Genomic DNA, 17,302 nt, shown 5'->3' with positions numbered 1-17,302 from the left:
TTGGACGGGGAGCGTGTCAGGCTGTTATGCAGCACTCTGTCCTCTCCCTTCCACACACACACACACACACACACACACACACACACACACACACACACACACAGAGGTGGAGTGACCAACTGTGTTCCTCACACAGACGTTCCTCCTGTCCGCTTGGTCCCTTCAATATTATGTTCCTCCTGGGCACAGGGCCTGAAGATTCCTCTGCAGAATAGATCCCTTACTCTTTTTCGTTTAATCCTTCCTCAGCCCTGAAGCACTCAACTACTTGTCTTTCTCTTTTCCCATTGTCGAGCCTCCTACAGTATGTGTGAGCACTGACCAATCTCACCCTCCTCAGAATCTGTCTGCCGTACTCTTCATTGGCTATCTAGGATTCCCACCCCCTCCCCAAACCTCTCCTCCCTCTTACGATCCATCTCTCTTTTCTTATCCCTCCCTTCATCTACCACATCTCCTGGATTTCCCCCCAATGCCTCCTTTCCTTCATCTCTCCTTTTGTTTCTCCTCCTCTTCTCTTTTCTTCATGTTCCTGACACCCCTCTCTCTCTCTATCATTATCTCTGCTCTTGTCTTAGGCAGTGACACATAGTTTGTGTGAACTCTATGAGCTGGGCAGACCCAAATAAGGCAAACGCAGCCCAGAGAGCACAACTCCTCCATTTAGAGGAGCCTGTCATAAATTACACAGGCTGCACACTGGAGTACTTAGTCGACGTAAGATCTGGACTGACATAGAGTAAGGAAGAAGTGGGGCTATCGTTGTGTCTGTACACTGGGGGGACATGCACTGAAGTGTGCAGTGATGGTGTATTTAGGTTTACCACATGCTGACGTGACGTGACGTTTACCTTGAGACAGGACAAGGGTGTGTGCGTGCATGCGTGCATGCATGTTGTGTGTGTGTGCTTTGTTTACGTTTGTTTTCGTGCCTCAGGTGCATCAGTCAATTGTAAAAGTTTGTTATTTTACATACACACAACCTTTCTTTATGCCTTCCGCTGGAGACCAGACAAAAACGTTGCTCATGCCTCTCTCACCGGGCCTTGAGTCAGGACACATATTTACACTAGAGAACTCCAAATACAAGTTTGATTGCTCTGCCCTCTGCCAAAACCTCCTTGGCATGGTCAAGATTTAGGGTTGATTCCTTTAGCAGACATCCACTAGTGAAGTGTAGAGACTCTTTAAAACAAGAGGCTGAGTTATGACTGAGTGGAGAAGGGGAGGAGGGGAGTCAGACACATAGCTGAAAATAATCTAACAGAGCCCCTCAAAGCCTGAGGCCAAGCAGTGTTAAGATTGGTCCTGGAAAGACTGCCAAGTGTCTAATATTAGCTCTTCACATGGCTGTCTTTAGAACTGGTTTCGTGGCTAAACTTAGTTCTCACAGGCCCCCTCTCTCCATCTACCTCTTTAGGCTCAGCTGTGCACTGTGTTGATATGCTGGGGCTTCCCAGGGGAATGTAAGGTCTTATGGGGTGGACAGGGCATGGCCAGTTGGGTATGTACACGTGTCATCGAATCTAACATAAAGGACACTATAAAAAGTGCATTCAGACTACAGAATCACCAGGGAAGGGAACATTAAGAAATGTATCATTTGACTTGGAAGATCTGAGGAATCTTCCTTTGGATAATATCTAAGTAGAATCCACATGCTTAAATGGATTTAATCATAGGACAACCCATTGTCTTACTATGCAACACTCTGATGCCACTCTGGAAGCTAAACACAAACCAACTGTTGGTTAGAGTATGTTGACTGTGCTCTGCTACCCCCCTCTGGTTATGGGTGCAACTAACCTACAGGCTTTTGCTTTTCATGACATGAGTCATGTGAGTTCCTTCTATTTGAGCCATTTAATACCTGGTAGGTATTACCAGTCATTCCACTTCTCTGTGTGTTGTGGACAGTAGGGCTTCTCAAGGCTTCTCTCAGTACTCTGAGGTGCAGTGGTGACTGACTCTCCTCCTCCCTGCCAGCCCAACTGCCTTTTCCTATTTCCTATGCCAGCCCAACTGCCTTTTCCTTACTTCCTCCAGACATCAGATATATTTTTTTTGCCTGTTCTAATCAACTCGTGTGACATATCCAGTCACAAATCAATTCTTCTTTCTGCTCTATGAACGTCATTCCACATTTTGTGTCCCCAAGATACAAATGGATATTTTTGGAGTACATTTTGATGAAATACTAAATCCAACTCTTGTATCACATGTATTCACCCCTTCTTTATATTTCTGAATGTTGAAATAGCAGTGCATTTTTCGAGAAATAATTGCATGGTTTTACCTGCATAGGATACCCCCCAATTTGGCCTGTCCCCACATAATTTCATTTACCTTCTTTGAGGATTTCAACCCACTAAACCACAAAAATTCCGATAGATTTTATCTAAAATTCTACAGACCTTCAAAGGAGACCTGAGAACAACGTGATTTAGAGGGATGTCTATGCAGTACCCAAATGTCAACCCTGTTCCCTGCAGACATTTTGCTTAAATACCTTGTTTTTAGCTATTACAAACATATTCTCATGAATAGTTCTAGAGAAAGATGATCTATATATGCCAACATAACAATTCTGGTGGATTTTTTTTTTTAAATCTTTTTACAATTTTGATAGTAGTAGTGCCATAGGTGCCAAACTAAAATTCCATCACTTTTCATAGAAATGTGGTATCTGAAAATGTAGTAATGTCAGTAACAGGGTTGACGGACAGTGGTTATTGTATCAAGAAACTGTGCATCATTATCTGAATTTAACCTCTGGAGGTGGCACATGTTTTTCATGAGGTTCAACATGTGCTTTTTATGACAGTATGTAAAAATTAGGAGAAACTACTTTTCTTCTTTCTCAAAATCAAAAGTCTGAAATGTCCTCTTTTCGTGGAATTAATCTACACGTTAGCTTAGCTTCACTCTCAGTGCTCCGGGTGGCTGCTATCCAGCCTCCTGAACACATGCTGGTCAAGAGTCACCAAATAATCTCTTTCTGAGAGAGGAAATTTCCAAACATGCCTCCTACGCTGTTATAAAACATACTGTAACTCTATTAAAAATAACAGGATTTAGTTTAATTGAAAACAATTAAGCTTGTAGCTTCTAGTGATACTGTGAGTTGATTGGAAAGTGCTGTAGGAGATAAGCTATTGCAAGTCTTCAATAGGCTGGTGGCATTTGATAGGATTGAATGGGATTGGAGGTGGATGTGGAATGAATTGCCAGCCATTTCTCTGTCGTCTAACTCTTAAGGCCTGATTAACTAGCATCAGTCACAGGTTCAAGAGTTTTTATTAGACCTCAACCTGTCTTACTGTGGCTTACTACGATACAGGACAGGTGCCTCAATGGCATTGGACAAACAGTTTATTTGTATATGTGCTGTGTAGTTCAGAATACAGCATGTCCCCAGTGCATAGCTACAGGAGTTTTCTCAGGCAAATGGTCTTTGCTCTATCCTTCAGTTTCCTTCCCTTACACAAATGAATGCATGTGTATTATGTGTGTGTGTTAGCTAATTGTCCTCATGAGCAGGGAGGAATGGTGGGAGGCACAGGTAGCCTACCTTGGTGATGGCTTATGTGCAGAGGCTTGTTTTAAAAGGCTCAGTTCCTCAGTACACCGGCACTAGTGGAGGCTGGTGGAGTTATAAATCGGAGGACAGGCTCATTGTAATGCATGGAATGAAATGAGGAATGGTACCAAACACTCTAACACGTTTGATACCACACACTGGCACTAAATCTATTTCAGGGCTTCTTAGACATGGACACTTTGAACACCTGCAGCACCTGTCAGGACTGGACTGGAGCTGTAATGGGATTCTCCAAACAGCCAGCAGGGGGCAGACTTCTCTTTCACTCACTTGGTTGCCAGAGCTCTCCCTAACATTGCTAATATAGGAACTGAGAGGGAAGCATCTCATATGTGGCTGTTCTGTAAATCATCTCAGGCGATGTATAGTCCAGCCATGTTTTCTTATTTAAGAAAATAAGAAAACATACCATACCATATGTAGTGTGCTGCAAGCATGTGTGTGTGTGTGTGTGTGTGTGTGTGTGTGTGTGTGTGTGTGTGTGTGTGTGTGTGTGTGTGTGTGTGTGTGTGTGTGTGCGTGTGCTGTGCGTGTGTGTGCATGTGTGCGTGTGTGTGTCTGTCTGTCTGTCTGTGAAGGGGTGGGTATGAGAAAACATTCTCCCACACAGCAACATAAACAATCTGTCCACCGAGGCCATGAGGATTTCAGCGCTTCTGCTGCCTTGGCAGTAACAGGAGGGTTAGTTTGTTGTCCCTTCAAATGGATTTCCATGGGAAAACAGGCTCCAGACTGCGTCACTTCTTCACAGACAGACTGGGATTATTCAGCTACAGGCATGGGGTCCATTCCACTACAACAGACTGATTTCTATCATGTGTGATTACATCAAAAGGCTCATCTTGGGCTAATAGAGAGAGGCTGGCTCTAACACAACAGAAGGAGAGAGATGGAGACAGATAGACATGGAGAGCAGGGGGAGACTGAGAGAGAGACTTCTCAGGGCCACAGGCTGCCAGGAGAGCAAAACTGGCAGCTGCTCTTTCTGCTTCTTAATCCACAAATCTCCTGTAATCGGGATGAGAGGGGGGCATGCTGCCTGACTTAAGACAGCGTCTATGTTGGGACCTGGGAGGATCGCAGGGTGAGTGGAACGGCCTATGTGACCAAGCACACAGAATGGAAGGAGGGGGCAAGCCTGAGCAGGGCTCTGCTGAAGAGGACTCAGCCAGGCTCCTCTAAGATCCCAGAGAAAGAGCAGAGAATCTGCCACTGCCAGAGGGGATGCTTTAATCACCCAGGGAGAGAGAGAGAGAGAGAGAGAAAGAGAAAGAGAAAGAGAGAGGGAAGAGAAGAGAAGAGTATGCTCCCTACTGGACAGACGCTCATTTTATGGTAAGCCATGGTACAATATGAGTGTGAGTTCATACTCCTACTTATCTTTTTGTTTGGTTGTCAGAGGGTCAGAGGGTTGTGCATTGAAATCATCTTTATAATCAATGATTTAATTCCACAGTTGGTTGTTCAGAGAAACAACTTCAAGCTTGGTCAAATATGTTTTTTCTGCGGAAGTTGTGTTGTCTTGACCAATTGAAGTGCAATGTTTCCCAGCAGGAGAATATTATTGTCGAAGGAGAGTTGAAGACAGAAGCGTGTGTTAGGAATTGTTGGAATAACAACCGAATGAGGAATGAAAACAAAAGATTGTGGGATTAAAGGAGTCGAGTAATTCCCATCTGGGTTTAACAAGATCCTACTGAAAGGATGATTTTAGCCTAATGAGTTGGACCATGCAGATACTTAGTAACAAGTGCTAAGCTTAACTAACTATTTGTGAAGTGATTGTGCTGCTGCCTATGTAGTGTGGTGTGTTGGCTAGAGAGGAGCTGGTGCTGTTGTGGAATTCAGGGCCAAGGCAGCAGGAGAGCTGACATCCTCATGGCCTCGGTGGACAGATTGTTTATGTTGCTGTGAGAATGTTTTCTTATACTCACCCCACACACACACACACACACACACACACACACACACACACACACACACACACACACACACACACACACACACACACACACACACACACACACACTGACTCTTTCTGTCAGCCTGCAAAAACAACAGAGTAGCACAATATGGGACCATCAAGGATTACTAAATATAGCCAGTCCTAGGAGCAGAATAGCCATTCTTTTTTTCAGTCTGAGCTAAGTGAAACACGGTGTCATTGGTTTGAGAGTGCTTGTTTTACACAACGTGACAAGTTAGCTGAATAACTGTGTTGCCAAAACAGCAATATTACTGTTACATTCCAAGGAACAATGTATTGAAAGTACTGAAATGGTGGGTACTGTAATGCACCATGGGGTGGCATAACAGTATCATCAACTATATTTCACTCAATCAGAAACTCATTAAGCTTCTGAAAAGATAGACTTTGAACAGTAACACCATCTGTCTGTTCCTCAAGAATCTGTAATAATGTATTTATCAATATCAATAACACATTACTGTTTTGCTTTGATAGGCTATGTAATGACCATCTCAATCTGTCAGCATATACCTGTCGTCATGTCCTCAGAGAAAGAGAAAATTATCTATTTTCTGTGTGAGGACACTTGTATTTCCAGGAGCCATGCTGGTTGGTATCCCAGCAGTACAGTATAGTACACTAAGTGCAGTGACAGATCCTGCAGCCATTACACACACACTTCCCTGGATGGCTTCCCTCACTGAGAGGAACTATATTCCTGGTACTTTCATAGACATAGCTTTTGCAAAATTCCCTGCTCCAGAAGGGAAGCAGGGGACACTCATTTGCGTTCAGTAGGAGTTGACCATATTCATGTTTTCTAATTGCTATTTGGGCTAAATGTGTATAATGCGTTGTGAACACTTATTTTAATGCATACAACATATATTTAGCTACCTAATTGCGTGCTCATTAGCCTATAATCTCTAAAGCTTCCCAATAACCTTTTTTGTATTGTGCCCATGGATCCTGGCATTGTTGGAACAGGCCTCCAGATAACAAATCTCGTTCAGTGTGTTTCACAGTGGGGTCCTCGAGCCATGAGCCAGTTACCAAACTGAGGCAAGTTGCACAATGAGGTACAGGCAGGAGGGTTATTTCTGCCAGGAGGCTCAGATTACCTCCTCCTGTCAATCACACCTGTGCTCTCCCTCTCCTCATACCTGCTCTGAGGTGAGGCCGCTCCCCCTCTTTACAACCCCATGCGCAGGGACCAGGCTCTCTGAGGTCAGCTCAGAGCTGTCAAGTCAGAGCTATCCAGCTATGAAGTCAATGTTGAAGAGATGGACCTGAGGGTCAATCAATCATTTTTTGATAATGAAATTCATCAAAGCATACCAAATTGCATGTCAAATGAAAGCTAAGAGTCTTTTAGTTTATTTTCTCTTTTTTTTCTTCTTTATTTTCTGTGTAACAATATGGTTGGAAAACAGGGGAGGCTGGTGGAGGCAGAAATCGGAGGACAGGCCTACTGCGATGCACAGAATGGAATAAGGAATGGCACCAAACACACATTTGACACCATTCCTCACTCCAAGCTAAGAGTCTTTATTTTTGGGAAATTAAATCAGAAATACATTTCTCAACCATCTTCCATCATAACAATAGGAATAAGCAACGGCTTTGACTTGTGGTCAAACATATGGAAAAGCATCTAAGAAAACATCTACCAGAAACATTTATTTAAATGTGTTTAGAAAAGCATTAAACCTCATTAATGTTCAAATATAGACCCTGGTCAGCTAATATGAATACTTATATTTATTTTTTTAGGTTTGGCTTCTGTAAGTTTAAGAATCATTGCCCGGTCTTGGTCTTGTGATCCACAAAAGTGTAAGATATTTTCAAATTTCCCTTTTGTAGAACCCTTTTCAAAGAGGGTTCTACATCAAACTTAAAAGTGAAAAACGGGTACCAAAAGAGTTCTTCCACAGGGATAGCCGAAAAACTGTGGGAAATCATACAGTGATAGCTACAAACCACTGCATCTACATCCTCTCCAAGCACCACATGAACCTCCTCATCTCATGCTACAATAAATGGAGACTTAATAGTTATTGAGTACAGTGAGGAAAGCAAAGACAGCAAATCATAGTAGCTGTAGTATCAAGTAACTTCCACTGAGAATGATGACATGGCACACTTCTCCATCAAGGGGTTTATCTTCATCAGACAGATTCTTAGGATTCTTCCCACACCAGTTGCAGGCAATAAAGAACATTTTCATTTTGCAGAGGCTATATCAGAGGAAACTAAGGAGCAGATTGGGTGTCTCTGTGTGTGTCTGCACATGACAGGCCAACATTTTTTTGCTGTGTAGTGTAGGCTATTTTCTTTTGGTATAATGAAGAAAAAGACACTGAAAACTGAAAAACTGAAAATGTTATTAATTTAAATCACATGAAATGAAAATATACATATGCATATTTGTTAATTTACACATGTTAATTTGAAGCAGATATTTAACAGTTTGGGGGAAACTTGGTTGCACAAAAAACCCAGGGAGATTTTATGGTCATTCTGTTACAGTACTAAACTTTGAATCTTTAAAGTACATTTTTCAGTTGTAATTGTTAGAAGTACTCCTTGTGCATTGGTTTTTAAACTTTGCTATCATGTGTTTGTTTGGCATATGTTTGAAAGTGAAAATGTTTGTCCCAACATCATTCTGTTACTGTGGAATTGCACAGACCTCAAACACACCAGGGCTCTTGTCTTGTTATATTCACAATTTAAGACAAAGTGCAAAGTGGTACCAAGCAAAAATTCCCCCTACAGGTTTGTCAAATATTAGTAATTTTGTAAGATCTCGTTGATGTGAGTGTGACAGTCATGTTTGTGTGTTCCTCCAGGTAACATCCTGGATGCAGTCAGGGTCCAGGGGTCCTCTCCAGCGGGTGTAATCCCTGGCTGCAGGGGGTCCAGCGATGGCTCATGCACAGGTTGACCCCTACCTGGGCTCTGGCCCCTCTGACATCTCTGAGATTTCTGAGAATGACTCAGACTCAGACAGCGTGTTCTCAGATGACTCTGTGTTCCCGTACTATGAGAGGGAGGAAAAGGTCGGGGGAACCACCTCCACATTGTACCAGGCCTGCGCCAGGAACGAGGCCTACAACCTCCGGAGGGTCCTGGAGAGGGGCGTCGACAAGGATGAGGTCATGGAGCTGGACATCAATGGCAGGGTAAGACTGTGTACTTCTCTCTGGAGGTCCTCACTAACTCATACCATCATCAAAACCTTATGGCTGCAGATACATACATGAAGTGTACATTGAGACCTATCAAACGACCATGTCTTGTGTTTCTACTCTGTTCCATGGCAGACCGGCCTGATGCTCGCCATCTCCAGAGGTTATGTGGACATCGTCTACGGGCTACACACATGTCCACTGATAGACATCAATCACCAGGACAACGAAGGGAACACAGCACTCATGATAGCTGCCCAGGCCGGTACGTAAGCACCTGCTGCATGGCCTGTGTAGGGTACAATGGTTTATCACAATCTTCCTAACAACAACCCCTCTATCCGCCCAGGGTTCAACACCATTCTAAACTACATCTTGAACTACTACCCTGCTGTGGACATTGAGGTCAGGGACATCCGCGGCTTCACAGCCCTGATCAAGGCAGCCATGCAGGGCCAGGTGAACTGTGTGTCTGCTCTCCTCATGCATGGTATGTACCAAAAGTACCTGACTCTCCCAACTGACACTTTCCCAGCTGCTCTCAGATCAGTAGTGGCAGTACTTTGGTGACTACAGTATAATGAGTGTGGCCCTGTATGGCATCAGATTAGTACAGTCATGTCCGACAATCAACAAAGCCCCCAGGTAATGTTTCTAGCCAGCTAGCTATCGTTTTATAAATTCATGCTGATTCATAAAAAATAAAAATAATAACCCTAAATTAAAAACCTTCTTTTTTTTTTCTCGCGCATGCTTGACATTTGGCACTAATCTGATGGCATAGCCCTGTGTAAGAAATGACAAGGTAAATTTATACCACACACAGTCTGTTATAGGGGCAAAGTGATACCAAAAGTTACACCACAGGCACGGTGGTGGAAGACGATGACGTGGAACCTAACTGTGTTTAAGGGGAAAATCTAAGGACATTTTCTGTACTGATCTTCAGGCTAATCTGGTCCTCTGGCTCTGGGTTAGTCTAGGGGGGATTAGCCTGGGGTGGATTTACCAGGCCCTATTTAGGCTGGCTAAAACTTCCACTTGCATCTATTACTGGTTCATTTAATTGAAGGGTCACAATCATGTCACACTGCTACCTATTCTTATACATAATCACAAAAACAGTGGTGGGGTATATTTGTGTTATGTCTATTATGTATCTATGGTGTTCATTGATTTTTGACTCAATGGATTGCTGAGAAGCCTCTGAAATAGACACTATGAAGACTCTCTATCCAATAACAAGTTTAATTAAACAATTAAGACAAAGGCTAGCTCCACCTCCCTGAATCTGGAGCTGAGACTGAAGGCCATCATTGTCTTTATTTAAGTCTTTAGTCTAGACAATAAATGGTGACAGTTTTACATGCTGTAATGTGGTAATTTTTATCTTGTCTTTCTCCCTCCACATTTGAAGTCCCTTCTATGGCCGCTTGGTGGGGCAATTTTGTTGAATTTATTTACAAGCTTTTGCATCCATCCATATTTTGTATGAAAATCTGAAAATCTAATTGTGACCATTTTCCATTTGTTTCTGACTCCCCCCTCCCTGTCTAGGTGCAGATATAAATGTGGTAGACTCGACTCGGGGGAAAGGTATTAGGGACTGGGCCCTGAAGACGGGTCGCTTTGAGACCTTGAAATTGCTGCGTTGCCTCAATGTCCATCCCATTGCTGAGCAGTTCTGTGAAAGCTACATCTGCGAGTGGCCCGAGCTGAAGGGGCTGGTGGCCAAGGCCACAGCCACCAAGAGTGCAGGCCAGAAGCTCACCAAGCGCCTGAAGGACAGCCTCACCTTCAACTTCCCTCGTGACCCCCAGAACAACGGGGTCATGGACCACATGGTGCGCATGACCACGGGGATCTACAGTCCCCTGGTGGTAACTGGCTGCCGCCCACTCTGCCCCTCCAGCCCCCCCGAGATCGGGAAGCGCCGTTTGGCTGTGCTGGAGCTGATGGAGAAGCACACCAGTAAGGAGCTGGAGGAGAGCTCGATGTGCCACAGCAATGGCTCCATCTGTTCAGCTACTCCCTTGCCGGTGTCAACCTCCTCCATATCTCTGACTTCCTGCTGCATGGAGCTGAGGGACAGCGTGATCTCCATGGCCTCCGATGGCATGAGGAAAGTCCTGCCACGTAGCATAGCATACAGGAACTCAGTCTTCCCCTCAGACTGCATCCCTAAGATCCAGGTGACAAGGCCTGCAGACCCCACACCCAAGAAGGTGAATAAGATGATGATGCACGAGGGCTACCTGGAGCCGCCTCTCTGGAAGTACAAGGAGGCCAAGGTGGAGAAGAAGAACGAAAAAAAGAGGATAGAGGAGGAGAAGATTGAACAAGAAAAGAAAGACAAGAAAGCTAAGAAGAAAGCCACCAAGTAGGGTCTGACTGCCAACTGTGTACAGTAGTCTGCCGCAGAGTAAGAGAACCCTTCAATGGCCTCCTCTGTCATCTTTTTCTCCATTGTACCCACTGTGATGATGTCATATAAGAGGGATAACTGCTCCCCCGTGGTGGCCCCTGAGGTCATCTGGAGTCCCAGTTGCAGCACTGCAGTGAGGCCTCCAATAACGTGTGGAAAAAAGCATTTGTGGACTAGGACTAATGGACGGACTATTGTTTTCCCCCTGGTAGGGACATACAGTAGGAAATGAGATGGCCTGGACATTCCTAGACTTGTTATCATGTATCTTCAAGAGTCTTTGAAAAGCTAAACAAGCTTTTTTGATGTTAACTTATTTGACTTTGGAGATTGTTGTCATTTTGATGCAAAGTCTATCAAAGGCTGAACAAAACATCATTATTGTGGCGCAAAAATAGGCTTCCACTTTCCTAACTTATATCTGAAACAACTTATCAATCTCCACATTAAATCTCATTGTGACATTATACTATGTTATTTGACTACACTGTGAAGGGACCAAAGTCATAACTAAGAAAATACCTTGTTTCTGATAATCATGGGCTCACTTACCTGAGAATATGGAAATGTATAGGGTAGGATTGGAAACCGTTTTAGAGCCTTGTCAGCTTACCACAACTCCAGTGAGGGCTGTACATTTACAAAATGGACATGTACTTCTACATGTACATTCTATACACTCCAATAAGCAGTCTCCTGAAATAAGGGATTTTTCACCCATACCAAGTTTCTTTTCAGATGTAGACCAACAGTATTTTTTTATCAAGGGTTGTAATATCAGGGATTACCTCAGTTTTGATGAGGCTCAGGTACTAAAGGACTGACAACAAGTGACTTATTGCATTACACAAGCCTGCTTAGATAGAAGAGTTACTGAGTATATTGAATATTCTGTATCTAACACACAAACAGTGTGGTTTTTGATCCCAAAAAAGTGTGATTGTGGAGCTGAAATGTGTTTAGGGATAGCCTTGTGTCTATATCTCACTTACAGTACCTACTACAGTATGTGAATGGTTATTCTTAAATTAAAATATGCCCCTCATCAGATATTTGGAAAGACTTTGAATATGAATTGAAATAATAGTTATGAGTACCATATTACAAATTAAATGGTTAAAAACCACACCCATGTGACTGATGGTCCTTTTCCCCCCTGCACTCCCCCCAGCTCTGAGCTTGTTAACTCAGGCTATAATGGGCACAGCAAAAGCGTAACATATGGGATGATGTCAATAATCCTCTAAACACCAAGTATTTTAGCCCTGGGGTCAGAAGGGGTGAACGCCCGATACCTCTGACATGCGTCATAAGGATGACAAAAGATAGAATAAATAAAGACTACTTTGTTTGAATGAATTGTGAATAAGGGTATTTTAAATGTTCCTGCAAGTTTAATTTAGTAATTTTCCCTTGGCTTTAAAATCTTGGTATCTATACAATAGACCATACTAAAATGGTTATAGAATAAGAATGAAACTAAAGAGTACCAAAACTGCACATATTAGGAAACCACTCAACAACTGTTCATATCAGTAGATCGATCTGCCATGACAAACCCACTGAAATGTTCTCACAGTATCTCTAGAGAATTTTGGCTCAGTTCCTTTTTCCAGTTAGGGAACTTATAGACATGAATTCAATTCTAAAATAAAACCCCTACAGAGTTCAGTGGGCGGCCACTGTACCCTGTGACTAACCCTTAGAGGCTACAGATGGGAGATACATACAGATTTTACTGTTTCAATTGTAACAACCGTTAGCTAAGTCTCTTCAAGAGGAAGTTCTAAAAACCAATTCAAAATCATTACTTATGTTAATGTTACAGTGCATTGAATGTGTCATTTGATTATTGACCCTAAAATGCTGTTTATGTAAAATAATATGCTGTATTGAGTGAGTGTGAAAATACTCTTGTAATATTTCACATAAAATATATGCTATGGAGCCATTTTGCTTTGGGACTTCCTCTACTCCAAAAGAGTTCAAAAGCTTGATTGTCACAACAAAACAAACTTCTCTATTCAATTGAATAAGACTCATTATAGGATTTCATTTCCCCTCCTCTGTGCGATTTCACAACCAACAAATCATTTTAGCGAAGCCTTGAGGGGACAGAGACAGTGTGTGCTGTGTTGGCGCTGACAGAATGCTGAGAAACACCGGATCTCCACATCTCACAGATTAATGGGAAGGAAAAATAAATGCTGATCAAAAAAAAAAGTGCTCTCTTCCCCAAGACTGGTGCTATGAAGTCTCCCAGCTGTGTGGAGACATGGGCCAAGAGGATAGATTACAGAGCCTGAGAACAGAGGCAGGGAATGTACAGGAAAGGATCTTGAGGCTTTCATATTTGGTTGGGTGGAGGGAGATGGACAATTATGGCTTCACAGACATTTTTTACAAAGTTCTAGTTGACACTATTAGGACAATATAACTTTGGTTTCATATGTGTCTATACCGTAACAGAGGGAGAAGACCATTGTTTACCACTGTCAATAAGTGTGTCATTTATGGCTCAGTCTCAGAGCTGGCTGCTGTCCTGGTGTCCAGCCCAATGTCCTCAGGAGGCGCCATGTCTTTGGAAAGCTGCTCTGCTGCAGTCCCAGTAGGCATGGCAACTTCAGGTCACACTGTCTCCTATTCTCTGGTCCAGGCTCAGAGTCAGAAGAGAAAGCAGTTGTGATACAAAGTAACACCATTGTTGGTGTCACAAAAAAACGTCACACAAAAATAAAACGACAGTACAGTACTCATGTGAAAAGCACCATTCAGGTTTTACATCTAAATGAAATGAAGATGCTCAGGTAATGGATATATATTATGAGCCAATAGTGCAGCACAGTCAAAATTTAAAGCTTAAGCTGCTATAATTCAAAAGATAAAATCCTGTACTATTTATGATGCTTTATTTAACATATCTAATAAAGTCTATCTATCTTACATCATGTACGGACCTAAGCCACATATGCAGCCTATAACCTTCTAATTGCAGTTTTCACAGACCCAGGCTACAATGGGAAATACTTGGAGCAAATAAAAGGTTTGCCAGCAACAGGAAAACCGCTATGAGAACACACATTCCAGGCAGACCCCGTCCGAGACAATGAGGGGTGGGACAAAATTGTATATTTAAAATCTGTAATCATGCCCTTGAATCAGGAACAGAGTGAAGTTGGGTTCGTACTTATCGAGATGGAGCATGGAGAAGGAGCCGCTCTTTATGAACCTATTTTAACGCGGAAGACGTCTAGTCCTGCTCCAGACCCCAGTTTCGTGTTTTTGTTTTATCAGTGAAAGATTTTTGCCGGAGATATTGCTGCTCATTGCGCCGTGCCACAGACGAGACAAATCTGTACAACTTGGATTTGCCTATCTCGGGCCTATTTAGGACGATCGCTCACTCTGCCGTCAAGTATCTCGGATTTTTGTTAGTTGAGAGTAGTTTCATCGGAGTTGAGCTGAAGTTTGAAGACACACAGTTGAGAGGAACGCCATAGAAATACTGTGGTTGATTCTCATCGAAACAGGAAAGGATGTGGAAAGATCTTAGGATCCAACATCTGGAACTGAAAGCAATCACCGAACTCAAAGGTTGACACATGATAGGAACACGTCTATGTAATAAATGCCTTTTTGGTGTCCTAAAACATTTAAAGGACTTTTTAAATTATTATTATGGGATATGCGCGGCGCATTTTTGTGGTGATACACAATTGGTATATCCTGTGAAACGGCAAGAGGAAAAAACTGCGTAAAAGAATAAAAAGGTAAAATAAACTTTAATTCTTAGAGATTGTTATAACATAGCTACTGTAGGTTACATGTGCAACAATTAACCTGAAGTCTGGTACATAAGTCAGCTGTTAAAAAGCAATAGGCAACTTTGCGTATTGTATTAATCATCAGTGGTCAGATGTTTTCTAGGCTGAATTAATTTATTTAATTATCTGTTGAATGTTGCCTATGGGCTATGGGCTATGCAAAACAGTGGGGCCTAACTGTTAATTAATAGGTGTCACTTGTAGGCCTACCACTCGATGTAACTGTCACACCCATAGGTCACACCTTTGCAACTTCGGAAAAGCGCCAGATCAGCTGTGTTGATTAGTCAAAATACTCCCGATATCTTTTCCCCTCTTCAGTTTTGCTCTGCAAAATTAGTACGAATGTTTGCACTTGCTCTGTGTTCAACAGGACCTTAATGTACATCCAGAGAAGGCCTTATTTACCATGATTGATACATTTTATGGTTGGACATTTTACTCTAACATGGACCATAAAGTATCAGTACTGGAACAGACATATACCTTTAAAAACATATGGAAATGTTTGTTTGAAACCCTTTCGAAAGAAAGGAGTAGAGGCCAAAGAAGGCATTTGAAAGATAAACATTTAAGTGTTCGCTGAGGCACGTTTCAGGTTGCAGCAAGTCGAAATAGAAATAAGTTGCAAAAATATTTGCCTATTCAGTGTCTTGTAAACATCGCCCAGTAGACCTTCATTGTCACTGGCCTATAGTACTCATAGTGCTGTATGGACCATGATTGAGGCTACGTGTACTGGAGCAGTCAGGTGCACAGCTATGGAGGTCTATTACATCAAGAGAAATTATTTTCTCACTCAGGTGTGAAACAGTGTCTTTCAACAGACCTGAGATCTCTGTCAGCTCTTCAGAATAAGGCGATTAAAATAAACACATTTTCCTCTCAGTTCAGTTGTTTGCTTGTCAATAGAACACTGTATGCTTTGTATCAGATTCATCTAGTGATCATTGATGCCTTACAAAAAATAAAAAATAAAATTTTCATAAAGAAGGTGATCCTAACTCGCAATGAGAGAGCAAGCCTACAGTAACTGAAGTATACAGATTACTAAATCAGTAAGCCTGGCCATGTCTGTGCAAGTAAGATACAATCAGACATACCAGTCTCTTATAATAACAATGTGGGAGTCACAACAATCAGGGGACAAGAGCTGTAAGGATTATACAAAACAAAAGCAAGCTCATAACCATGAGTACAGTGTCTGTGGATATCAGTCAATATAAATGATATTACAGAATGTTATCATTTTATCATATGAGCGATAGTAGGATCATACCAACATAGCCTACTGTGAAATAGGATTGTTTCAGAAGAAGAGGCCCTACAGTCAACCTTATGAGGCCCAATGGAGGAGGGCTGTGCTGCAGCCTCTGCTGCTGGTTTGCCAAGCTCCCAACGCTACGCTGTCATCCAGATGGAATGAGAGATCTGACTCACAAGTCAAAGCACTTCAGATCAGAGGAAGAGATGACAATGGCTGTCTTTTCCCATGGGGCTGGTGGCCATAGTGTCGGACAGAGTGGAGACAAACAGGGGAAAACAGAGAGAGGAAATGTGTTGGAGAATGCATCCAGGGACAGGGTTCTGCCTGACATGGAGATGGAGATTACCCGCTTTTTCTCTGTGATCTTATGGTAGATATGAGCTGTAGAGAAATTAGAGATGGTAATGCTCTTCCATAGTTAATAGGGCAATACTACAGGTAGAGCTGTGTTTATGTTAGTCTTCCAAAGGGCCCTCAATTTGAACAACACCGACATGTAAGCTACATGATACAGAAAAAAATCACTTTCTGCTACTCAGTATAATAATGTACCATGGTTTGGCTTGGAAGTGTATTGTGGTAGGGCTGACTAGAAAAGATTGTTCCCGTACTGTATGTAGTTCTTTCTATTCACTACCATTGGACTGCTACATATGTGGATGTTGGCACCTGACTCTACTCTCAAAACTAAGAAGTTGCAGCGTGTATAATTTGATTATAGTAAGTGCTTGAGCAATACATCCCACAAGAAGTGGAAGCCAGCCAAAGAGCCCGCAGGCCTGATTCTCAGAAACATAGATGACCATGTTTTTCCATATCATACATGCGTCATCAGTTTGTCTTTTGGGGCTGGAGTAACAGAACCTAGTACCAGTTTCTCACATTTTTGTAGAATTGGAGTGTTTTCGTGAAATTATGAAACGGTGGTCTCTTTAATGCACACACTGTAGGTTACAATATACAGTGTGTAATATTACAATATACACTGTATACAATATGTACTATATTTAAGCCGCATAGCACAC

General features: G+C 42.4%; 2 protein-coding genes across 3 annotated transcripts in view; both read left to right on the top strand.

Moving 5' to 3' along the window:
* Positions 1-8,497: 8,497 nt before the first annotated feature.
* ankrd33aa (ankyrin repeat domain 33Aa) lies at positions 8,498-11,359 on the top strand (the record flags this gene model as incomplete). The annotated part of the gene is made up of 4 exons (XM_083674399.1): positions 8,498-8,755; positions 8,897-9,026; positions 9,111-9,251; positions 10,319-11,359. The coding sequence occupies 4 exons, from the start codon at positions 8,498-8,500 to the stop codon at positions 11,143-11,145; spliced, it is 1,356 nt and encodes a 451-aa protein (XP_083530525.1). The 3' UTR covers positions 11,146-11,359.
* A 3,063-nt stretch (positions 11,360-14,422) lies between these two features.
* Positions 14,423-17,302, top strand: part of acvrl1 (activin A receptor like type 1) — a 10,741-nt gene continuing 7,861 nt past the window's right edge. Inside the window, exon 1 of one of the 2 annotated variants that reach the window (XM_083674931.1) lies at positions 14,423-14,956. The gene's annotated coding sequence lies outside the window, so the exon portion shown is untranslated. The remainder of the gene's footprint in view (positions 14,957-17,302) is intronic. The other variant, XM_083674932.1, reaches the window with a different exon arrangement.

The sequence above is a fragment of the Argentina silus genome (genome assembly GCF_951799395.1).
Source record: "Argentina silus genome assembly, chromosome: 8".
In the NCBI taxonomy this organism is placed as follows: Eukaryota; Metazoa; Chordata; class Actinopteri; order Argentiniformes; family Argentinidae; genus Argentina; species Argentina silus.
Note: the sequence above shows the minus strand (reverse complement) of the source record. Positions and strands in the feature narration are given on the sequence as shown.